Here is a 21981-nt window from a genome sequence, read left to right on the forward strand (position 1 = left end):
AACTAGTTATTTGCAATATGGCCAACTGTCACACGGCGACTGTGACTAACTGTGACAGATGAGAGTTTCCTCTCTAGGTTCTCATTTATTCCGTGAGCCAAGTTTGACGTGTACAGGTTGCCGGTGCATGAACATTTTTCATGTACTATCAATCTTTTTACGCGAATTAACAATGTTAACGTTCTTAATCGCAATATGTATTTTTTCTGCCGTACACGCTGCAAATCTTGAAACAGTTCACGATGAAGAACTCCTGAATCTCATAAAAACCGAAAAATATGTGATAGTTCTATTTAGTAAGTTTGTTTTTTTTTTCTTCGGTTTCTCTGAATGTTTTTCAGATGGAGAGCAAGAGAATAAAGCGGAATAATATATAAATCAATAAAAGGGCGTTAAGATATTATATATATATATAATACGAATAATTTATCATTTACGCATATATATCTTTTTTATATTAGAAATTAATTTATATAACGTTCCTTAAAATTTTATTCCTTGTTGCAATTTTAATATAGTTTATTTTAGGCAATAATTTAAAATTTTGCTACAGTTAATTTTTTAATAAGATATATAATATTACTTTGACTATTTTTATAGATATAAACCATAAGTTTCATACTATAGTTTTCATTTTTCTTCTAATAACTATAAATTTTCAATAATGCAAAACAACAGAATCTTAAATCATTTTTTTATATTATTATTATATCTTGTGATTACTAATGATTTCAATTCTGTTCATATAGCAAGAAAAGATTGTCCGGAATGCGAAAACTATGAAAATGAACTGATTCAATCGCGCGAAGATTTAGTTGATTCCTTGTCTGCATGGATTGTTAAGACTGTGGATAGTCAATTACTTCAATTATATAGTACTGATAAAGAACCGGTTATATTGTTTTTCCGACATGGTCTTCCTCTACTGTACGATGGTATGGATTTGACAAGGAATATAAATTATGCATAAATATGTTTTGATTATTTTTAATTGCTCCGTGACAATACATTATGTTTCACCATCCCGTATACATTGTGATGTATCACTAAATATATTTCTATTTTTCAAATGTGTGCTTATAAATTTATAGTTGTACTATAGATTTACATTGCATCTTTCTTTTCTAGGACGTCTAAACGATGAAGAGATATTAACTATGTTTACAGAAAATAAAGTACCTGCAGTAAAGGAACTTACAGATGATACATTTGAGCATTTAACACAAGCAAGTAGTGGTGCTACAACTGGCGACTGGTTTGTTATGTTGTAAGTCTTAGTTCTACTTGTGATTAACAGTAATTCTTTTATAAATAATAGCAATCCATTGTAATTGCGTCCAATATCAGTTACAGTACAGACTGTGTGCAATGCTTGCGTATGGTTGCAAGATGGGAAACAGTCGGTGCAAAGCTCAAGCAGAGAGTAAATGTAGCACTTATTAATAAATCCACAACTGGGGTTTCCACAGCCAGGAGATTCAATGTTTATGATACTCCGCAATTTATATTGTAAGTACATATAGATATAAATCAATATTTTATAAATAATATTTAAAATATAAATGCACGTGTGTGTAAAAGAGAGATAAAAATAACCCTGATATTAACACATATTACTTTGTACTTTATACAGCTTCAGACATGGCAAAATGTACCGTTATGATACAGGAAGATATGATATTAATTCCCTTGTATCATTTGCCAAAGAATGGTACAAAAATGTAAGAGCAGAGAAAGTGCCTGTACCTCAAAGTCCTTTGTGAGTTTGATAATGCGTGTAGCTATTTTAAGATTTAACTTATTCATAAGTATATAAATTAATGTGTATGATTGTATATTTTTTCAGTGATAATTTCACACAAATGGTTGCAAACTTGCTACACGATAATCCATGGATATTGAAGCTAACCAGCATTTGTATTGGAATACTAGTTGTTATTACAGCCGTGTCTAAATTTAAACATAAACCTGAAACTCCACAGAAAAAAGAAAAATAAGTCTACTGTGTTTGATTTGCCAAAGATATAGTATGGATGTTTCTCTATTTCGATTATCAACTACAATATTAAAAATAGTTTTTGATTGTACATGATGTTATTACATATGTTACGTAAAATGTATAACTTTAAATTTAATAATATGCATATATCTTTACAAATCTCTATGTCTTCTTCAAAAGTTTCTCTGCTTTTAAATTACAAGAAATTTGATCAAAATAATTAGGAAATTCAATTATTTTATCTAACTATATTTAAAATATATATAATTGGTATGTGTATGTGTGTGTGTGTGATATTATATTACAAAATTAAGTTCATATATTGATAATATTTCTCTAAATATTTTTAATTATTAATGAAAAATGAATATGTAATAATGTATAATAATCTAATGTACAAACATTTGTACTAATTCTGGCACAAGAAATTCGATATATTTTTTATTCAAGCTATATCTGAGCAAATACATAATAAATAGTAATATAGAAAATGTTTGTAATAATAAAAAAAGAAGACAAAGCAGTATTATATTAAAAAGTTACGTAACAATGCATAAATAATCTGCTTTGTCAAGAAAAGACTTTTATTGTCAAGCTATTACACACAATACATTCCATCATTAGTATATATGATATTGTATTACTCTACTACTCCAGATATTATTGTTGCTGTTCTTTATTCGGACAGTTTTTTTTCTATGAGCAGAATTTGTAAATAAATTACATCTCATTAAGAAGGTGATAAGAAAAAAAAGGGAACTTAGAATTGGAATGTAGCAAGTGCGATATGTTACATGTATAAATTTTTTATAGAAATATATCTTTAATGCAGGAAATCTGACGTCAAAAAGATTTCGTTTTTTGAATTAAAATATAAGCCATTTAACCAAGTTAATATAAATTCCTTATATGACAGCAATAAGTAAGTTTATCGAAGACACATTTTTATATCGAATATATCTGACAACCATTTGTGCTTCCATAATTATTCAAAAGAATGCACATTTTTTTAAATGTTAGCCATACAATGCATATATATGTTCTATATGAACCTAATCGTTGTAGATTTATAAAATTGATATTGATTTTTTTATATAATCTGTTTAGTTCAATCTGTTTTCGTTAGATATATATAAGAAATACTCTGAATATATAAATATGCTTCGAATTATTAGTGAATAAAATATATGAGGCACAATGTTGATAATGCCCATAAAATTATCAAGATATTCAGTGGCAGGTCTCTATTTTCAATGGCCTTAAAGCCAATATTTTTGCAAAGCTTCTCTACAGAATTTAATTTTCAAATATATAATAAATATTTATTTATATATGTGAATAAGAGCTAAACATAAAAGTAAAAAACCATTATTTAAAATAAATACAAGTAGCAATGGCACATATAAAGATTAATCAACAAATTTTCAATTATTTTAAATGACATAATTATTTGAAAAAATAATTAACAAATATTAAAGTAGACGAAAAGTATTAGTTTGAGAAGATATATATGTATATCAGTACACACATAATATTTTATATGGAATTTCTTGGCATCTGAGGGCCTTAAAGCTTAAACTTCAATAGCATACTACATAATAGATCCACCAAAAATATTAAATATATAAATTTAACTTTAATAAAATTATTTAAATCGATAGAAACTATGTATTGTATACATAGTAGCTCTCTAAATCTATGATATGCAGTTAAACTAAACAATGTGTTGTGGTCTACTATTTGTCTTCACAAATAAAAACTTTTTTCTTATACATATTAATGTATAAAGTTACATAAATTTGAGAAAAAAAGCTAAACCTATAGTTATTTACGAAAAATACAATAAAATTATAAGAACATATATGACATCAAGACGTTTTAACTCAATTATATCACTATATAAAGAAAAAATAGCTTTATATAATACAGAAATCTATCTACTCACTTAAATGCTATTGTAATATCACAACAAAGCTGAGATATTGTGAAAAATATAATTAAATATAAGTTTCATGTATATATATATGCTAGTGCAAAAAAATTGTACTTATCATTCATATACCTGTTTTGGTCTTGTCTTATGTGTAAAAGGCATTTGCATTCGCATTAAATATTGTCAACTGCCACATTTATCCTAAAAACAGTTGATGGATTAGCTAATGCCATTCTGATACTGTTTTCAAATTTCTCCTGTATTGATGAGAATTCCATCATATTACTAGGTTTAGATTCGATCCAAAATCCATCAAATTGATAAAATAAATAACAGTAAAACTGATGAAAGGCACGAATCATCGGCAGAGTTTTCGAAGAATTATATATGTGAGTCTTAGCGCTACCATCTCTTAGTAATTTCAGAGCCATGCTCGTGAGATTTATACCAACAATAGCGAATGCATAACCATAACGTGGATGATTAGAGTGAGACAACACATGTGTGGCTGTGCTAGGATACTCTTGAGCAAAGTAAACGAGATTCTCTAGTCCTAAAATTCCCATTCCGCGAAAATCTGTCTTTGGATCATCTCCTTGAAAGCCGATCTTTTGCCATTGTTTGGTCACTCTAGTGTCCAAAGATTCGTACGGCATTAATAAATTCCATAATTTCAGCAACAACTGCTCATGATTTGGATTATCCGTGCTGTACGACGTCTTCCTGAGCTCCTCGCACTCAACGCATAGCTGACGGTAACCCCAGATCAGCTCCACGCACTTGCCGAAAGATTTGGCAAAGGTCGGATGCGCCGTGGGATTGATATTTTTGGTCACTAGTACCGTCTTGATAGCGTCCTCCAGAATCTTGCGCTCCGTTCTTGTGGTTATCCTTCGTTGATCGGCGATATCGTTCAAGTACGCAACGAGGGTCCTAATATTCGGGTTACGCGACTGCATAAGGGACTCCTCGACGGCAAATGTGCGCGGCGCCCCGGACGGCTGTCCGTAACAAATCCTCTGGAGTTCGCACATTTGGGTGGTGTGACGCAGAAACCATTTTACGAAAGGCCTAAAGTACCAGCATACCAGAGTCCAGATATACTTGAACATTCTTGCCAACGAACACGCGGTCCCGGACGATAACTGTCAAAAAACACAAACGAGAGTCTTTCTAAAACTACGACGAATCGCGCTTTGCTGTCGCATCTTGTCTCGCCATCATCTCGTCTCGATGATTGATTTTCATCGCTATATAAAATGATAATACGTAAATAATACCCCGGTTAAGTCCGATAATCTTGTCACTGTCGTCTCACCGCGTTCTGGTACTCTTTACCTGCGAATATAAATTAATTTACATACACTATGCATCACCGATGCATCACATATAATACGTATATACTCGGCGTTATCTGTACCTTCGCGTCTAAAGTTGAGCATAAGCAGTAATGTCAGACGGAACAATTTTCCTAACTTAACCTAACCCAACCTAACTATAGCAGCGAAGCTATTGAACTCTATAGTATATTGGAGCGAGCATTTCCTATACTCTATACTATCCTATAGAAAATCAGAGCCAGAAAACATACGTTATATCTGAGCTAAAAACATTTCTTCTTCAGATATTTAACAATAAAAACGATATAATGAGATAAGCAGCTTTCAAGAAGTATTTTGGTTATATTTACCAATTTAAACAGTAAAATTGGAAGCTTTTTGATTATGAATTATTTATTTTTCTTTCAATTCTCTCGTAAAGTACATATAAAGTCAATGTTCTTGACTATAATATTATAAAAATTTCTCCCTTCTGTGATTGGTCAATCAAACTTACTCTAATCAAAGGAGTAAATTTGGGAACGTAACCTTGCGGATTATGCACCTAAAAGGAACAGACCTACCACCAATCGGCTTTGCCGATCAGCGACACGATTTTATAGCCAACTTCAGTTACGCCACTGTGTCCAAGGAGTCGAGCCATGGTCGTCGAACAGGACGATTGCACGCGAGACGCCATATTGAGGTATTGAGAGAGGAGGTTGCGAGTGTTGACCGAATGCGCGGTCTAGTAGGTGTTTACACGATTCCGTGGCGAAAACCGTGACTGCGAATCATTCATCCTACAATTGCTGCCTGGCGACACGGACGATCGCGACAGGTATATGATATTTGACGCGTAGTGCTGACATGAGTGGCAGCGACGGCGAAGAGGGTCGACGCGAGAGGAATAGCATCACCAACGCCGCCACCGCCACCGGGGAAAAGGGCATAGTTGTGATGGATGAGGACGGTCCGCTGGCGGCAACAGCGGTGAAACAACACGTCGACGACGTACGTTTCCCGCGCTCCATCAATCGCCGCAGACACGATGACGGCAGACGGGATGAAACCCCGCGGGTGTTTTGCGAAACGAACGAAGCCGGGCAAACGCGCATGTTCGTCGAAGCCGGGAACCCGCACGTCAGAAACTTTGCCAAAGTACGTTTTCCGTCTACGTTTTTTATCGACGACTCCAGGCTGATCGGTTAAGATTATAATAAAGTATTCATTACAATGAAGGATATTGGAAAGTTCTCTCTATGGTATGATATCTCTGCAATGTCAAAACGAGCGGATTAGCTATTAATTCTTCTGAACCTAAGATTCCAATCATAAACTAAATATGGTTGTCTATAATAGTTTTAGAATATTAGTATATTGTGAAAGACTTTTAATATATGAGTCTTTCGCAATGTATACTAATAAATAATGATACCATTATATAGTATCTATTTTAAAATGTGATTGTTTATTTATATTGTAGAGATGTATGTAGAGCTATTTATCAGTGTACGACTATTTTGGAAATGTTATTACGACAGATTGTGTTGTGTTATCTCATTTATTATTATATTAGATAAGATTTAAGTGCTTCAGGAATAGTTGAAGAGGAACAAAAGATGAATGATACTTATAGCGATAAGTTCAACTAAAGAGCTATCTTATTTAAATGATAGAAAGATATATTATGATATTGGTTGCAAATTATTTTTACATACATGCTATAGAAAAAAATAGATCTGGTGTACATCTCTACAATGATATGAAGAAACATGCATAGACTCAATCTATTCAGTAATCTTTGAATTGAGAAATCTTAACTACTGTTTTCCAAAATTCATATTAGAAATAAGAATCTCAAGCAATTTTTAGATTAAACAATCAGCTTTCATATCATTTCTGTATATTTGTGGATACACGATTGGATTCTACATTGTGGAACATAAATTTTGTACAATATATAGATAGAGAGAGAGAGAGAGTTTATTCAAACAGATATTTTGGTCCTTGTAGCGTTGTACAACCGATCGAGGCGTAATCGACGCGTTTATTAGAGGTGCAACAGCAGCTGATGAAGATCGACGTAACTTGCCCAGAACGAATACTGACACGCTCGCCAAATTGTACTCCTCTGCAGTAGCTATCAACAGTTTGAAACATGGGAAAGAATCTTGCTCTTGTGATTCTTATAAAGCTAAACAGTAAGGACAATGATTACATATCTCAAGCACAAGAAGCCAAGATACAATATTAATAAGAAATGTTTGGTATGCGTAGAGACACATTCAGAACGACAGACCAGGGTCTGATCGACGCGTTTATTAGGGGTGCGAGAGCGGCTGAAGAAGATCGGCGTAACTCGCCTAGAGTAAACACCGACGCACTCGCCAAATTGTATTCCTCTGCAGCAACTGTAGACAGTTCGTCTCATCATGGGAAAGAGGCCTGCTCTTGTGATTCTTATAAAGCTAAACGGTAAGAGTAAAGGCAGCGATTATAAATTTCAAAGAGAAAGAGCAAAGATGTGATATTAATTGAAAATTAATTTGGTATGTGTAGAGACATGTTTAGGGAGGAGCTACAGAAGGCTATGAAGTTCCAAAACCTGTGGACTGAATTGCAGCAATATATACATGCTGTCTTTAACATCGCTCTGGAAACGGCTCGTGTGTCCGACTCTTCGCAGTCTCAGTGTAGCAGATTACCTTCGATTGATATGCACGATACTGTTATTCAGTAAGAGAGACTTCCATTTATTTAAAATATCATTTGTGCACCATTATTGAATAATTTGATTATGTAATATCATGTTTTTTTTCTTTGCTAAAGATTATGCAAAAGAGATCCTCACCAGCTGTTCATGAGGTTAGTAAGCCAGGCGCAAGAATTTGTGATAGAAGTAAAAGTTCGATTATTCGTTCTTCTACACGATCATAGTGTAAACAATTTAGCAGAAATTTTTCTTACTGGTTAGTACTACTTTCCATAAATAAAAATTTTATTTTACAAAAAATATACATAGAGATGGATATAAAATCTATATACCTTGATCTTTTACAATGTAGGTCTCTTGGATGACTATGATGCTCTTGTAGCAACAGCAATTCTGATTTCTGAGTTAGTAAAACCATTAAAAGAATACCTCTTCAAGTTTAACTTGACATGGGACTGTTTTATTAAAAAGTTGTATCAGATTTATGTATATAATGATGCTTTGGTGCAAAATAATTTACCTACGTTTATTGGACAGGTAAAATAATATACTTTATTGAAAACAATTCACGATGTACTGAATTCAAGTGTATACATTGTATTTGCAGCTGAGAAAACTTCTACCATTGAAAGGCTCCGAATACCAAGATCTTGTTCACAGATATTTATTTTTCGACGACGAGATGACGAGAATTGGTAATTTATGGCCCGAGACAGAACCATGGATGGATAAATATAAGTAAGTTAAAAGACATCAATGCGCTTGGCTCGTATTGCCAATTTTCATTCTTATTAGATTGTTATCTATAGAGCTTTACACTTTATTTTAAATTTAAATTTAAAAGACATTATTTTGCTTATATAATTATTCTGTATAATTCAATGGAGTTGAATTATGGAAAACTGAAATAGGATTGTATAAGTAAAGTGTGTTTCAGTGCAGAACAAGCAGTTCGTATGACAAGACTTAGACAGATTAGAGAAGCTTGGGAATTGTTCACAACAACACGCAAACTTATGGAACACAGCATGTTGAGCAAGACACCGGATATTGGAAAGTAAGATATTGCATATCCAAAAAAATCTTGATAAAAGAAACATGATTAAAAAATTTTTCATAATTCTTGTTACGATAATTATTTCAGTGATATGCGAGAAATCCATGGGCAATTTTCTTCGCTTATCGCACATACATCTGGAAGCGATAGTCGACCTTTAAGTCCAATATTAGACCTTAATTCGGATTCAATAGCTATACCGTCAAGTATAGAAATAGTTCAAATATTGTTAGACGATTGGAATAAGGCCCAGCATCAAAAGTTGGCGGACATAGCCGGGGCATTGACTGCTACTGAAATGGACGCAGTTGGACCAGCCGATTCTATCTGTTACGATTACGCGCGTGCAACATGTCGGTTGGCACAATATGCTATCAGATCAGTCAGGTATGTTCTGTTTTAGTTACCTGAAAAACAATATACTTGAATTTTTATTTGCTTTTGTAATATAATAATTTTAACTTGTTTTAGGAGTCATAGTGATGACAGCGACATTGAGAATGGATTTGAGAATGGAACAAAATGTGAATGTCATACATGCAATGAAATAGGAGTAAGCCATATGGTAAAGAGATTACATTTTAAGTTTTATAAAAGTATTGACGGCCACAATGTTCCATCTCCAAAAAAAATAAAAATTTTATTACATATAAAATATATATTATTTTAGTGATAAGAAGTAATGTTTCTTTCAATTTTTTTTATATATATATTAAAGTGAAAATTATCTATTTTAGTCATAATTTGAGAATATATAAATTTTTTTAAAAATTATATGTAACTTACATTTTTTATGTCTGTAATAAATTAAAATTTTCTTTAAGAATAATTTATACTCATCATTAATGACATATTTTTCTTGTAGAGCACACAACATAAAGTCGAAAATATTGAGAAAAATGATACAAATACATTCTTATCCAGTAATGGATTTATGGGTAAGTAATTGAGATGAGTTAGTAATAGTAGATTTTTTTTTTTTATATAAATAAGAGGTGAACACGTTTTTAGATGGACCTGCGAATTGTACAACAATGCAAGTTAAGAAACAGCTTGACAATTTAAATGACGAAGATAAAAGAAAAAAAGATTTGGTTACACATAGTGCTCTACGCAAAGATACTATTTCGAAAACATCCGATCTAGAACCTTGTTCATGCGTTTATCAACACGCGCGAGAAATAGCGGAAAGGAAAAAGGAAATCCTGGAAAATCCACCTTGTCCTTGTTTGCTAAACTCAAGACGCAAGTGGGATATGTGTCCTTGCTTGCCTACATGTAAGTATGAGAAAGTTTTTTAACTTAGCCAACTACGATAAAATTCTGTTCTAAACAATGCACAACTGTCTTCAAAAGCAGCTATACCCGAAACATCCGTAACGAACGGTCGTCCCAAAGCAACGTCGCCGACTTCTGTCACGAAGGATAATCCAGAACCAAGCCAGAAACCCGCTGTAAAGACCGGCTCCACGCAATCCGCCCAGACCCAAACGAGGCATTCTATGACGCAAACGCCGAACGCGACTCACAATCACATTTATCGTGGTAAGTGTAAGTAGCTAGTCGTTTCTACATCATATTCCTCGTCACGTCATATTGATTTTTTTTCAACTTTTTTATTATCCTACGCATGTTTACATATATCTTTTATTTGCACGATAATAGGTAATCCGCTATCAGATTTGGCGAGAAACACTGGTCCATCTCACCCCAGACTTCATTCGCTCAATCATACACCACACGCATGTCACAAGCAAGCCAATGTCGAGCACATCAAGAGAGTGTCATGTAATGATTGTCAGTATACATATACTATGTATATTCTCTCAAAGTCGTGCTGATTATTTGCACACTTCATTACATATTAATCTGGGATTTTAGTGAGTTCTGGGGACGGAGACTGTTCAGATTCGGGGAGCAGTCAGGAGGACTCGTGCTCCACCAATAGTTCTGCGCAGAGGGATACCAATATGAGACATTGTGATTGTTGCTACTGCGAGGTCTTTGGCCATGGGATGGTGAGTCTGTATCTCAATGCAATCCTCTATTTAAACAAAAAGAAGATTGCGTAATATATATATATTCGATTCGCATATATTCGATTTGAGAAGATTATAATATAAATGCATCATTTTTAGCCATCAGTCGCACCGGTAAGTCGAAATTATAAAGAAATGCGGGAACGATTGCGACAACTCCTGACAAAGAAGAAAGCGAAAAAATGCAAAGCTGTAGCAGCTGGCTGTAGTCCGCCGAAAAGCCCATCGGAATCGTCAATTCCTAACACCAATTTCGAATCCAAGACTCTGACGAGTTCGGTTCTTAGATCGAATACTCCAATTTCGACGACTTCTACGATCCAGCACGATCAACGAGATCAGCGAGATTTAGAGGAATTGTTAGAATTTATTGAAGGCAATCAGAGCGGAAGAAAAGACAATAACAAGAAAGCTGAGAAGAAAGCGAGGCAGAAACAACGAAAGGTTCGTTAAAATATAAATTACGTTATATATAGTTTTATTACTACTATATAGTTCCTACTTTAATGTAGCATTAATTAATATTATTTTTTGGATAGCTTGAGGAAAAGTTAAAGAAAGATAGACAAGAAACAGAGAGACAAAAATTAATAGAATTACAGAAAAAGACACCCGAAGTTACGATTACTGTTGTCGATCCTCAAAAGCCTGTACCTCAAAGACCATTACCTCAATGTAATTTACCAGAAGTTTCTATTTTGCCGACATCGCCATCCATATCTCTATCCGCGATAAAGCAGTTAAACAATAGGAAAAGGGATAAGCAGGAGATTTATAGCAATAATAATAGCAGCGGTAATAATAGTATTACTAATTTGAATAATAAGACAAAAACGGCGTCTGTGAATTCAAATGCGAAAAATAAAAGTATTAATAGTACGGAAAAGTGTGAAGTACGAAATGCGGGTTCTAATACAGGAAATAAGAATAATGCGAAAAACGATAAAGTCGAAAGCAATAAAGGCAACAAGTCATTAGCAAGTATTAGTACCACATGTACGAAGAACAATAATTCGATTAATAGTGCAGATAAGTTATCCGATATGGACTTAGTCGACAAGAAGTTGACAAAGAAAGAAAGAAAGAAATTGAAGAAGGAAATGAAAAAGTTGGAAGAAGCAAAGACGAAGGAAGCTGAAAATGTGGCGCAAACAGAATCTCAACCACAAATAGTTACTATTAGAAGAGAAATAAATTCAAACAGCGCTGAACCTACAGTCACAATCACTTTGAAGGGTCAGACTCCGGCTGAGGATAAAGTTTTATTTACATTAGTAAATGGACAAACTAAAGAGCCTCCTCACAAGACAGAACAAGAACAAAATCAAAGTAATAGCGGGAAAAAGAAGAAAGCCAAGACGAATAACAATAATAGTAATCCCCTGCAACAAGGAAATAAGTTGCAGCAGTCGAATAATCCTAAGCAACAGACATCACAGACCCCAGCTAAGACATGCGACAGTAAGAATTTGAAGCAACAAGCAAATAATGATAAGTCGAAAATTGGCAAACAAACGGACGAGAAAAAAGTTCAACAGCAGAATGTCAATGAAGCCAAAAATTCCAAATCAAAAAAGGATAAAAGAAATACAGAGAATAAGGAAAACGTGTTGCAGCAGCAAAATACGGTGAATAAGAATAAGAATCAACAAAATGCAACCAACAAAAAGCAGATTAAAACAAACACACCTCCTCAAACGCCGGTATCGCAGAAACAGCAACAGCAGAATCAGAATATTACAAACGAATCCACAATTAATAAGAAAATAAAGAAGCAACAACAACAAGACAAAAACGTACAATCGAACGCTAATAAGAGCAATAAAAATATTAATAGTAACAATGCCAACAATAGGAATATATCGAATAAGAGCGAACCTCAAAAGAGTGTAAATAAAACGAATTCAACTACCGCAAATAAGCAACAACGTGTGCCTACAGAGGTTCAAAATACATGTAATGAACGAGTAAGCTCGCCGTCGCTCAGTAGCCAGTTTAAAGACATTGGACCGAATTCCAAGATCAACATTGAGAACCTCAAGTTACCGCCGGGCATTACGATCACGAAAGTCGACGCGCCGCCAAAACCACTACCGATTAAAACGGCTCCATTGCCGAAACCAGTGAGTCCGCCCAAACAAACCACTATTATCGCTACGCCGATGAGCGGTGCTCAATCGAGCTATGCGAATCCACAGGCTGGAGGAAACGTCATTGTGGTAGACACGGGCAAGCTTAAGCAAGACTTGCTGCCGAAAGCCAATGAGAAAGGTAAGCAGAAATTAATTGCAAATACATCGGGATATATATATATATATATATATATATATAAAAAGAAAATATTTTATACGACATAATTCTAAATATTTAAAGTTTTTTATTTTATCTTGTATAATGCAAACAACTACAATCCTATTATAGTTTATGCTCTATTAACAATAAATAAAGTTTTAATAATAATGAATAAACAAAATTAAAAGGAGTTACTTTATTAAAATCAATGGGATTGCCGTTGTCTTTAAAAAATTTTATATAATAATATTTCTATTGTATATATAAATAACATACTTCTCTCGCTCTCTTTCTCTATCTTTCAACGCAGAGTTTTTAATTATATGTTTTCTTTCAATCCATCTTATTTTATTATTATGATAAAAGATTTTTTGAATATTTTTCCATATAGACTCGTCAAAGGATTCGCAGTCTCAAAGTACTACTAGCAAAAAGAAGAAAAAGAAAAACAAGAATTCGGTCAATTCGGGAAACACGGTATCTACGTCGCCATCATTGCAGAACAGCGACGCATTTATGAGCGATCATGTGATGGATGAACCTGCGAGAATACTGCACAATCCCGGCACAAATATGGTGACTATTAAAAATCCGTCGTTTGGACCAATGAAAGTGCCGCCGACGCAGCAGGCGGCCATCATCAAAGTGTCGGAGAATGGCATGGTGACGATCCGAAGTCCGGCCTTGCAGCAGGCTATCAATGCAGGCTTGACATCACCACCCAAACCCGATTATATTGTCAAGGGTGATCTATCGCCATCTTCGTCGTCGACAGGCAGAATGACGACGACAACAACGACAGCCGATTGTAACACGTTGAATATGAAACACGCGAATGGCGTTATCCCATCGAGTCTAGCGGAATTGCGCAGTCGATTGACCGCGCAACCGATAGACTGCGCGTCATCCTTGTCCGGGCTCGCCAACATCCAAATCAGCAAGGTGACGAATGGCCAACCGATACCGGAGAACGGCATCAACCTCAAGGGTACCAGCGTCACCCTGACGAAGGTGAGGTCCGAGACGACAAGTATGGAAGATACGCGGCAGGCATCGGTGAACACTGCCGCAGTGAAGGAGGCAGTGATAAGCGCCAACGGCGGTGGCAAGAGCAAGAAAAAGAAAAAACGCGGAAATGGCACGAGACAATGCGGGGATGACTGGAACCTCGTTGGTGAGAAACAACAATAATCAGACTTTAACATGTAAATTTGCTTCTTTCATTTTGTTTGTTTTCTCTTTAACACATACATGATACGTGAGCACATTACACACATTCTCGGGTTGTTTCTCATACGTTTTCAGCGATCTTTTTCTCTTTTTTTTTTCTTTTTTTTCCATGTCAGTAACTATTCATACATATTTCTCTTGGACGTTTATAGGTTCATCATACTGACAATTTATTTTTTTTCCTTCTATATTGTCAAGAGGACACTGCTCTGCATTTAGGACACCGCGTCATCTGCTAGGTCAAAAGATTTTTCGAATCGGATAGAGAAAAAGAATGAGAGGAAAAGAGAGAAACAGAGAGATTGAAAAAGAGAAATGTCTTCGAGAAATGGTCTTCATAAGTTTTCTTGAAGATCGTAAAAGAGAATACAAATGGCCAGTGAGCATAATCTTTCTTTCTGGTTTTTTTTTTTTTCCTCCTATGTGAGATTCGTTTCTTCCAACCGGATTGTATTTTCTTTTTCTTCTTTCTTTGTAATCATGAACGAGATGATTCGAAAGCGTAGGGTAGCTAGTAATCTTTAAATTTAAACATGCAAATTTTTTCGATCTCGGATTTTTTATGCGGATATAGAATGCGAGGCAGTGTCGTCTTGATAAATGTTATGCAAATTTACGAGAACGACCAGAACATATGATAAAATATAGAAAGGGAGATTTTGGGAGAGATATTAGCTCTACATGTATTATATCGGATTATCTTAAACACATTACGATCGATCGATAAAGAATGGATAAAACATTAGTTTACATTGATCATGACAACGAGAAATACAAAATTATGTAGGTGTAATTTAATCGTGATAGATGATACACGAGTGTGATACTATAGTATACGATATTTTTTAATCTGGTGATAATATTAAATAAAAAAGTAAGTTACTTTTTTCAATGTTATACTCTCTTTTCCCCTTTGTCGGAATGAACGCTTCCCGAGATGCTGCATGAGTAAGGATATAATAATTCGTTTTTTTCTCTCTTCTTTCCTTTCCTTTATTCGACAAAAATCGCTATCATTTTACTGCTGACGAACTGTAATAAGTTTAGAGAGACTAAGCAAGTCTTTCTCCCCACGAATGTTTAAAAAATATTCTTATTTATTTAATTTACTTTTTTTCAGAAAATTATTAATTAATTGTAATGATAGAAACTCGGGAAAAATACGATATTAACAATTGTCTTTATAATGACATATGACGGTACAGTGTAAAAGTGACTGTTTATGCAGATTGTTCACATTGAGAAGAATTTGAAAATTGACATGCGTATCGCTTGTATTATATTATTCTGCATTTTGAGAAGATCGCGCGTGTATCTTGATTCACGTTTGAACTTGATATTCGAGATATATGTAGCATATAAACGTGGCGTAATCCTCTCGTTTTTCTCGTTTTTCTATACACACACACACGCGCGCGCGCGCGCGCGCGTGTGTGTGTGTGTGTGTGGTTTCTTTTTTACTCATACTCACATACAGTAGATAAAAGAAAGAAAAAAGAGAAATGCACGGCAGATTTTGTGCCACTCATTGCTGCGCTCGCAGGCGAGCTGTCGGTGTATCCAGTATTTAGAACGTATCTTTTACAGAGAGCGTATTCACGCCCAAAGATATAGACGGGGACATGGACTACTTTGAGCGTGAATTGGAGGACTTCAAGAGGTTCTGCCAGCAATCCGTGCCGCCGCCGCACAAGGAGAAGGTCAATCTCAATATCAAGGACATTGTGTTGAAGAAGAAGTCATCGTCGTCGTCGTCATCGTCATCATCGTCGTCGTCGGCAACCGCCACCGGTCCCGCCACTGTGATAGCGGCTAATTGATTTGTCGATTAATCTCGCGTTATCATCCAAAGTGCGCGATTACTGCCATTGCGATGGTTCGATGCGTGGTCTTTTGGACGCGATCGCCTCGTGAATGATTCGCCTCCGATCGTCGTCGACGATTTCACGTTTTCAAAGAAAGACGAATGTATAATGCCTTTGTAGATGAATATAATCGTTAGCGATTCTAAATGAAAAAAAAATAAAACAAAAATTATTACTTGATGGAGTAATAATTGAACAAATGACATTATTATATATGTATATCGTTAAATGTAATTAGAAAAAAATTTCCTCGCGGCGAAACGATGAATTTATCGTGCGGGATATCGCTCTAAGGTGTCGTTCCCAGACGATATTAACGACAATTGTAAAAATTTGGCCCTGCCAACACTTATAATAATGAATGCGATTGTAAAGTTCAACGTAAAAATGTCGTAAAAATATCACTAGAAGCCACACATTTGTTTTTGCAGCTTCGAAAGCTCTACATCGGCTACAAAAGTTAGTAAACTTAATTTACGCTCCAAATACACATATACATGTGTGACCACGAGCAGATAGACGTAAACACACAGTATCTCTCTCTTTTACTTTTTTTCAATAAATGTAGAAACCTGTTTCTACCTATTTAGAACCGTCTATATCATCTCTACATGTCTCTGTCTACATTCTCCTTGTAGGTGTGTAACCTGTATTGATATAAGTAGTCTAGTGTAATACATATACCGAGAAGGTTTATATATACATAATTCAACAAATGTACTCACAATGTTTCTTATTGTATTGTAATTAAAGTACTTTTTATACGGTAAACAAGACTAAAGATGCGTAACGCGACGGTCTGCTAATTTTTTAGTACATGTATAAACTGTATATCAAGTGACGCGGTAGCGTCGCGATGCCAAATACATAACATATATATACCCTCATATATACATATATATGTATATATATTTACACATATATGTATGTATATATATATATACACACTATTATTACGCTATAAAATATTTATCATATTTTCGTTATGCAGTATCTTCTTTATGGAACTTTTCAATGTTTCTTTTACGAAAATAGTATCATGTAGAAACATACAAAACAGTATTTTATTCATTATATTACTGAAAAATTGCATTGCAATTGATTGAAATTGATTAGATACAATGTGTAAATATTCTCTCAATTTTAATATTTTGTTAATATTATACTTTCATCAAACATACATTAAACATAATAGTTTAATGTAATAGTCAAACGCAATATATTTGATTATTTAAATTTTAAACTAATCGAAATTATATTGTTTGTTTAATATGCCGTATATCCGAAAGTGAAAAGTACTTTTTACAAACGAGGTGTAAAATTTCTTCGCAAAATGCATGCGAATTCTAGATTACTTAGAGTTTATACGGTCACATCTTTTTATCTTTTTATTTCCAAAACGTGCGTTTAAACATTTTTTAATTTTAAAAGTGGAAAAAATGCAAAAAAATATTTTAAAATATTTTTTACATAGTCTCCAGAAATCATTTTTATACTTATCGATTGCCGGTTAATGATGTTTTCTTACTTATCAGTTAGTGTTTTTAATATTTTATTACACCGTTAGATGTCTCGCAAGTAAAGACGAACTTTTGGGATATACAAAAGTATATTAATTTTTTTAAGCGTATAGGTATCTCATCATTATTTTATTAGAATTATCTCTTTTATTAGCATTCAAGCAACAATAATTACACTTATTATGAGTAATAGTAATTCTAACAAGAAATAATCTTCGTATCGAAGTCTTAAAGCCACTTTGAGTAACTTTTATGATCAACTTAATCGGCGTTTAACCTGTCAAGGCGGGTAATACTTGCATTTCGTTATTATTTTATTAGTGTTAGTATGAATAAAATTATTAAGTCTTTTATTGCTTGACACCCATATGAAAAATATAATGATTAAGAACAAAATGAATTGTATGGAAAATTTATAGGCCATTATACAGTTCTAGTTGAATTAATTGATGCCGATTAAGTTAATCAGAATTTGATCCGACTGTGGCCATTAAGATAATATCCTGATCTTTAACACCGCTAATTGGTTCTTATTTATTATTCGCATAACATAGAAAACATCTAATAACTTTTGACATATTTTCTAAATCGAACGTTGTAATTTCAATATATCTCCTATTGCATGTCGCGAATAAACATAAGGATCATTTTTGCATTATTAATGAAGTTATACACGGATTTTAATCTTCGCCCCGAATAGAACATCTCTACACGCATTTTTGTTGGAAAAAAATTAACAATCTAAACTCGCGGTGGTATGTGAAGGAGAGAGTGTCACGGGTGTCATCGAGGAAAGTGATCGTTCGATGGATTGTATCGCCGGAGCGTGTTGCTTGATCAACATATGTCGCAACGATTGCGCTTCCTCCCGAAGGGTCACTATCTGCGCTTTGAGAATCGCATTCTCGTGCTCGAGCATCGTCGCCCTTAGAGCAATCTGTGTAAGTATAAAAGCGATAATAATTAAAACTTTATATTTGTATAAACAGAAACTGCATCGATCGAAAATATTGAATTTATTACGCGAATTTATCGCGTCCGCTATTGTTAATCTTAAACATATTACTCTCTATCATATCGAAACTTGAAAAAAGATAGTTTTATTCTGTTCTTACGTGATCCTCCCTGATTTTGCGGGCATCTCGCGACTTCTTCGCTGCCTGATTATTCCGTTTACGTCTCTCGAAATATTTTTCATCTTTTTGATCGTCCGGGATCGGTTTCTTTTCGCTTCTAGGTCTTCTGTGGAGAGTGTTTATGCCGTTTGTAGTGATGAAGTGACGGTTCATGGCACCTGTTTTGTTATCGGTGATGAGATAACATGTTTTTAATATCGCCATGTAACCGACACAATTTTTAACGAGATAAAAGCAAAAAAATTGCCCCGGGTGAGGATCGAACTCACGACCTTAAGATTATGAGACTTACGCGCTGCCTACTGCGCTACCGAGGCGATTAACTTAGTGCACTTAATCAATAAGTAAATAGTAAATGTCTTTTCATGCAAATATATTTAATATATTGAAAATTATTTAACAGAAGAACCGAACGTTTTAAGGCAAAATTAGCTTACCCGAAGATGAAATCGAAAACGGTTGAGGTACGCTCAGAGATTGCATCAAGGGTGGCATCGCCGCTATAAAAGGTGGTTGAAGCAAAGTTCCTGGAAGTGAGAATGTTGTCGGCAAAGAAGAGGATGTTAACGGCGAGGATGAAGAATCCGCTGCTACGGAATTCGATAAAATATCCGGTTCGACGAAATTATAATCCCGAGATGGGTACGCTTCGTACCTACACAGATCTGCTAATGAAGACAAGAATTTTATCAATTTCATCCAGGTATTGTGCATTTGATTAATTGTATTCGTTTATTTTATATTATTAAATGTAAAAAAAGGAGAACCGATTCATTGGGAATAAAGACTAGAAAGTTTAGGTAGAGTTCTATCGACCGCCCCTGTGGCCTAATGGATAAGGCATCGGTCTCCTAAACCGGGGATTGTGGGTTCGAGTCCCACCAGGGGTAATTTAATTTTTTTTTGTCGATGATAAAAGATATAAATTATTAACACTTATAGAAAACTAAAGATATTGTAAGAATAATATTCTGCAACAATAGCTTTGCTGTAGGAAATTAATTAGAAAATTAATTTTTATGTATGTATAATAACAAATATTACACACATATATATACATAATATCTACATTTTTATATATATATCTATTAATTTTTTAAATAACATTAATATGATATTTCGTCAAAATTAAGTTCCATAAACTAACCACTCATTTATTTCTCTCTTTATTCCAGGATTAATTACCTTTATTCGAAATATAGTTTGCTCACTCGCTTGATCGATGGAAAATTTATTTGACACTTGGAAATTTCGCCAGCGAAAGCTGAAACTTTTACTCCATCCAGCTATATACATCATGATTGTATGTGCTACCGGACTATGAAACATGGGAATCCGAATGTCGTGATAATACAACGACTTGTCGAGGTTCGTGCGAAACTGTGCAAACGTTAACGTCCGTACAAATTGCCGCGGCTGTTACAGTTAAGTCGTAAAATTCGCTTAGACGTTAATTGCTCAAGCGGCAGTTACATTTTTAGGGAACAAGACCGATGTAATGGCGATGCTATAAATGAGACAACCGCTTGTAATAAGAAACAACTTCGCAAAAATAGATTTGATGCACAACTCATATATTTCAGTATACATTTAAATGTAAGTATACAAAAAACATTATTTATAGCCTGTAATATGAACTGTATGACTCATAATGAGATAATTTTAATACAATTATTACAACTATATATAGTTGTAATAATTGTCTGTATATAATAATGATCTATTATATATGAGAGAGAAAGAGAGAATTACAAGGAGTTATAAATAACATGATCGTTAAATAATACATTTTATTGTTTTAATCTTTTTATATTTATTACTTGAAAAATTGCGATTGTAAATATAATAATTATAAATTTCAACAGACACAAAAATATAGAGAAATTGAATTTAAAAAAAACCTCCACCGTGACAATGCTCTTCGCATTGCCGTGACCAGGATTCGAACCTGGGTTACTACGGCCACAACGTAGGGTCCTAACCACTAGACGATCACGGCTACTGGAGGAGTTAAGACAGGATGGGAAAGTGTTGTAGATCAAGCCAGATGTCAGTCAACTTGCTCGCTTATCCATAACGAAAGTAACCAAGCGTATAATACGTGGCGCATTATATTATATTTCAAATATTTTTTCATCTTATATAAAATAGTAAAACAAAAATAAAATATTAGTATAAATTGAAAGATAAAATACAAAATAATTTATTAATACATGTGTAACATAGGTATAAAACTATAATATTTCTATTAATGTTTTACGCAATAAATTAATAATATATAGGTGATGCTTATACGCGATTGAAAATAAAATTTTAATGAGCTATATATAGAGTTTCTAAAACTATCGACAAGATCAACAGAAGCAAAGAATATGATCATTATATATGCTTAAATAATTTATACATTGCAAATATTTTTCAATTTGATACAACATAAAAATTAAAATTTAAAACATATTTAGTTTCTTCCAGAATCATCCAAAAATCTGCGATGAAAAGAATGGTGATTTTAACAAGGAATTTTAACACACACTTTACGCACCTGAATTTGGGGCGAGGAGACTGTAACTTCGCAAGAGATGCAACGCAGAGAATGCGCCAGAGACTGCGTTTCCAGTGCACATCGTTCTCGCATGAGAGTGTGAACTCATTGCTCGAAAAATATTCTCTTCAATATTCAGAATGAAGGTAGACTCCACACATCTTTCCGATCGAACAATAAATACTTATTTGCTCCGAGAGACGTGTAATATAACCCATTTGCTTAAATGATAAGTAATGTTTCACATCTTAAGAATCGTTTCAGGCATAGGTCGTGACATAGTTGCCAACAACGCATCTTTCATTAAATCCAAAGATTTCGCTTGTCAATAAT

At 34.1% G+C, this 21981-nt stretch overlaps 4 protein-coding genes, 1 long non-coding RNA gene and 3 other non-coding genes across 17 annotated transcripts; 4 read left to right on the top strand and 4 right to left on the bottom strand.

Moving 5' to 3' along the window:
* Positions 1–75: 75 nt before the first annotated feature.
* On the top strand, positions 76–2736 carry LOC115239750. Its single transcript, XM_029814443.1, has 6 exons — positions 76–296; positions 750–935; positions 1129–1267; positions 1348–1509; positions 1634–1759; positions 1847–2736. Exons 1-6 carry the CDS (start codon positions 128–130, stop codon positions 1995–1997), a joined length of 933 nt encoding a protein of 310 aa, XP_029670303.1. The 5' UTR covers positions 76–127; the 3' UTR covers positions 1998–2736.
* Positions 2563–5460, bottom strand: LOC115239751 (ELMO domain-containing protein 2). Of its 3 annotated transcripts, XM_029814445.1 has the most exons (3): positions 5353–5460; positions 5213–5270; positions 2563–5077 (listed from the first exon to the last, which is right to left on the bottom strand). In XM_029814445.1, the coding sequence occupies exon 3, from the start codon at positions 5042–5044 to the stop codon at positions 4106–4108; it is 939 nt and encodes a 312-aa protein (XP_029670305.1). In that variant the 5' UTR covers positions 5045–5077; positions 5213–5270; positions 5353–5460; the 3' UTR covers positions 2563–4105. The 3 variants fall into 3 exon arrangements, with proteins under 3 accessions (XP_029670305.1, XP_029670304.1, XP_029670306.1); XM_029814444.1 differs by having other exon boundaries at positions 2563–5270; XM_029814446.1 differs by lacking the exon at positions 5353–5460 and having other exon boundaries at positions 5213–5346.
* Positions 5461–5835: 375 nt separating this feature from the next.
* On the top strand, positions 5836–17215 carry LOC115239752 (myb-like protein P). 8 transcript variants are annotated; one of them, XM_029814453.1, is made up of 20 exons: positions 5836–6412; positions 7268–7455; positions 7532–7729; positions 7814–7990; positions 8084–8223; positions 8320–8504; positions 8575–8705; positions 8905–9024; positions 9112–9411; positions 9496–9589; positions 9890–9962; positions 10036–10302; positions 10381–10575; positions 10690–10821; positions 10906–11042; positions 11163–11507; positions 11603–13334; positions 13747–14529; positions 14784–14824; positions 16173–16299. In XM_029814453.1, the coding sequence occupies exons 1-19, from the start codon at positions 6122–6124 to the stop codon at positions 14822–14824; spliced, it is 5529 nt and encodes a 1842-aa protein (XP_029670313.1). In that variant the 5' UTR covers positions 5836–6121; the 3' UTR covers positions 16173–16299. The 8 variants fall into 8 exon arrangements, with proteins under 8 accessions (XP_029670313.1, XP_029670314.1, XP_029670307.1 ...); XM_029814454.1 differs by lacking the exon at positions 14784–14824 and having other exon boundaries at positions 13747–14560; positions 16173–16231; XM_029814447.1 differs by lacking the exon at positions 14784–14824 and having other exon boundaries at positions 5838–6412; positions 16173–17215.
* An 879-nt stretch (positions 17216–18094) lies between these two features.
* LOC115239778 (cell death specification protein 2-like) lies at positions 18095–21897 on the bottom strand. Its single transcript, XM_029814490.1, has 4 exons — positions 21649–21897; positions 19544–19771; positions 19086–19264; positions 18095–18907 (listed from the first exon to the last, which is right to left on the bottom strand). Exons 1-4 carry the CDS (start codon positions 21755–21757, stop codon positions 18704–18706), a joined length of 720 nt encoding a protein of 239 aa, XP_029670350.1. The 5' UTR covers positions 21758–21897; the 3' UTR covers positions 18095–18703.
* Positions 19351–19423, bottom strand: Trnam-cau. Its single transcript has one exon. It is a non-coding gene; the product is annotated as a tRNA-Met (tRNA).
* Positions 19753–20696, top strand: LOC115239779. Its single transcript, XR_003884673.1, has 3 exons — positions 19753–19809; positions 20282–20474; positions 20588–20696. It is a non-coding gene; the product is annotated as an uncharacterized LOC115239779 (long non-coding RNA).
* Trnar-ccu lies at positions 19924–19996 on the top strand. The gene has a single exon. It is a non-coding gene; the product is annotated as a tRNA-Arg (tRNA).
* Positions 21034–21105, bottom strand: Trnah-gug. Its single transcript has one exon. It is a non-coding gene; the product is annotated as a tRNA-His (tRNA).
* Positions 21898–21981: the final 84 nt, after the last annotated feature.

This window comes from Formica exsecta, unplaced genomic scaffold (assembly GCF_003651465.1).
Source record: "Formica exsecta isolate Colony F162 unplaced genomic scaffold, ASM365146v1 scaffold394, whole genome shotgun sequence".
NCBI classification, from domain to species: Eukaryota; Metazoa; Arthropoda; class Insecta; order Hymenoptera; family Formicidae; genus Formica; species Formica exsecta.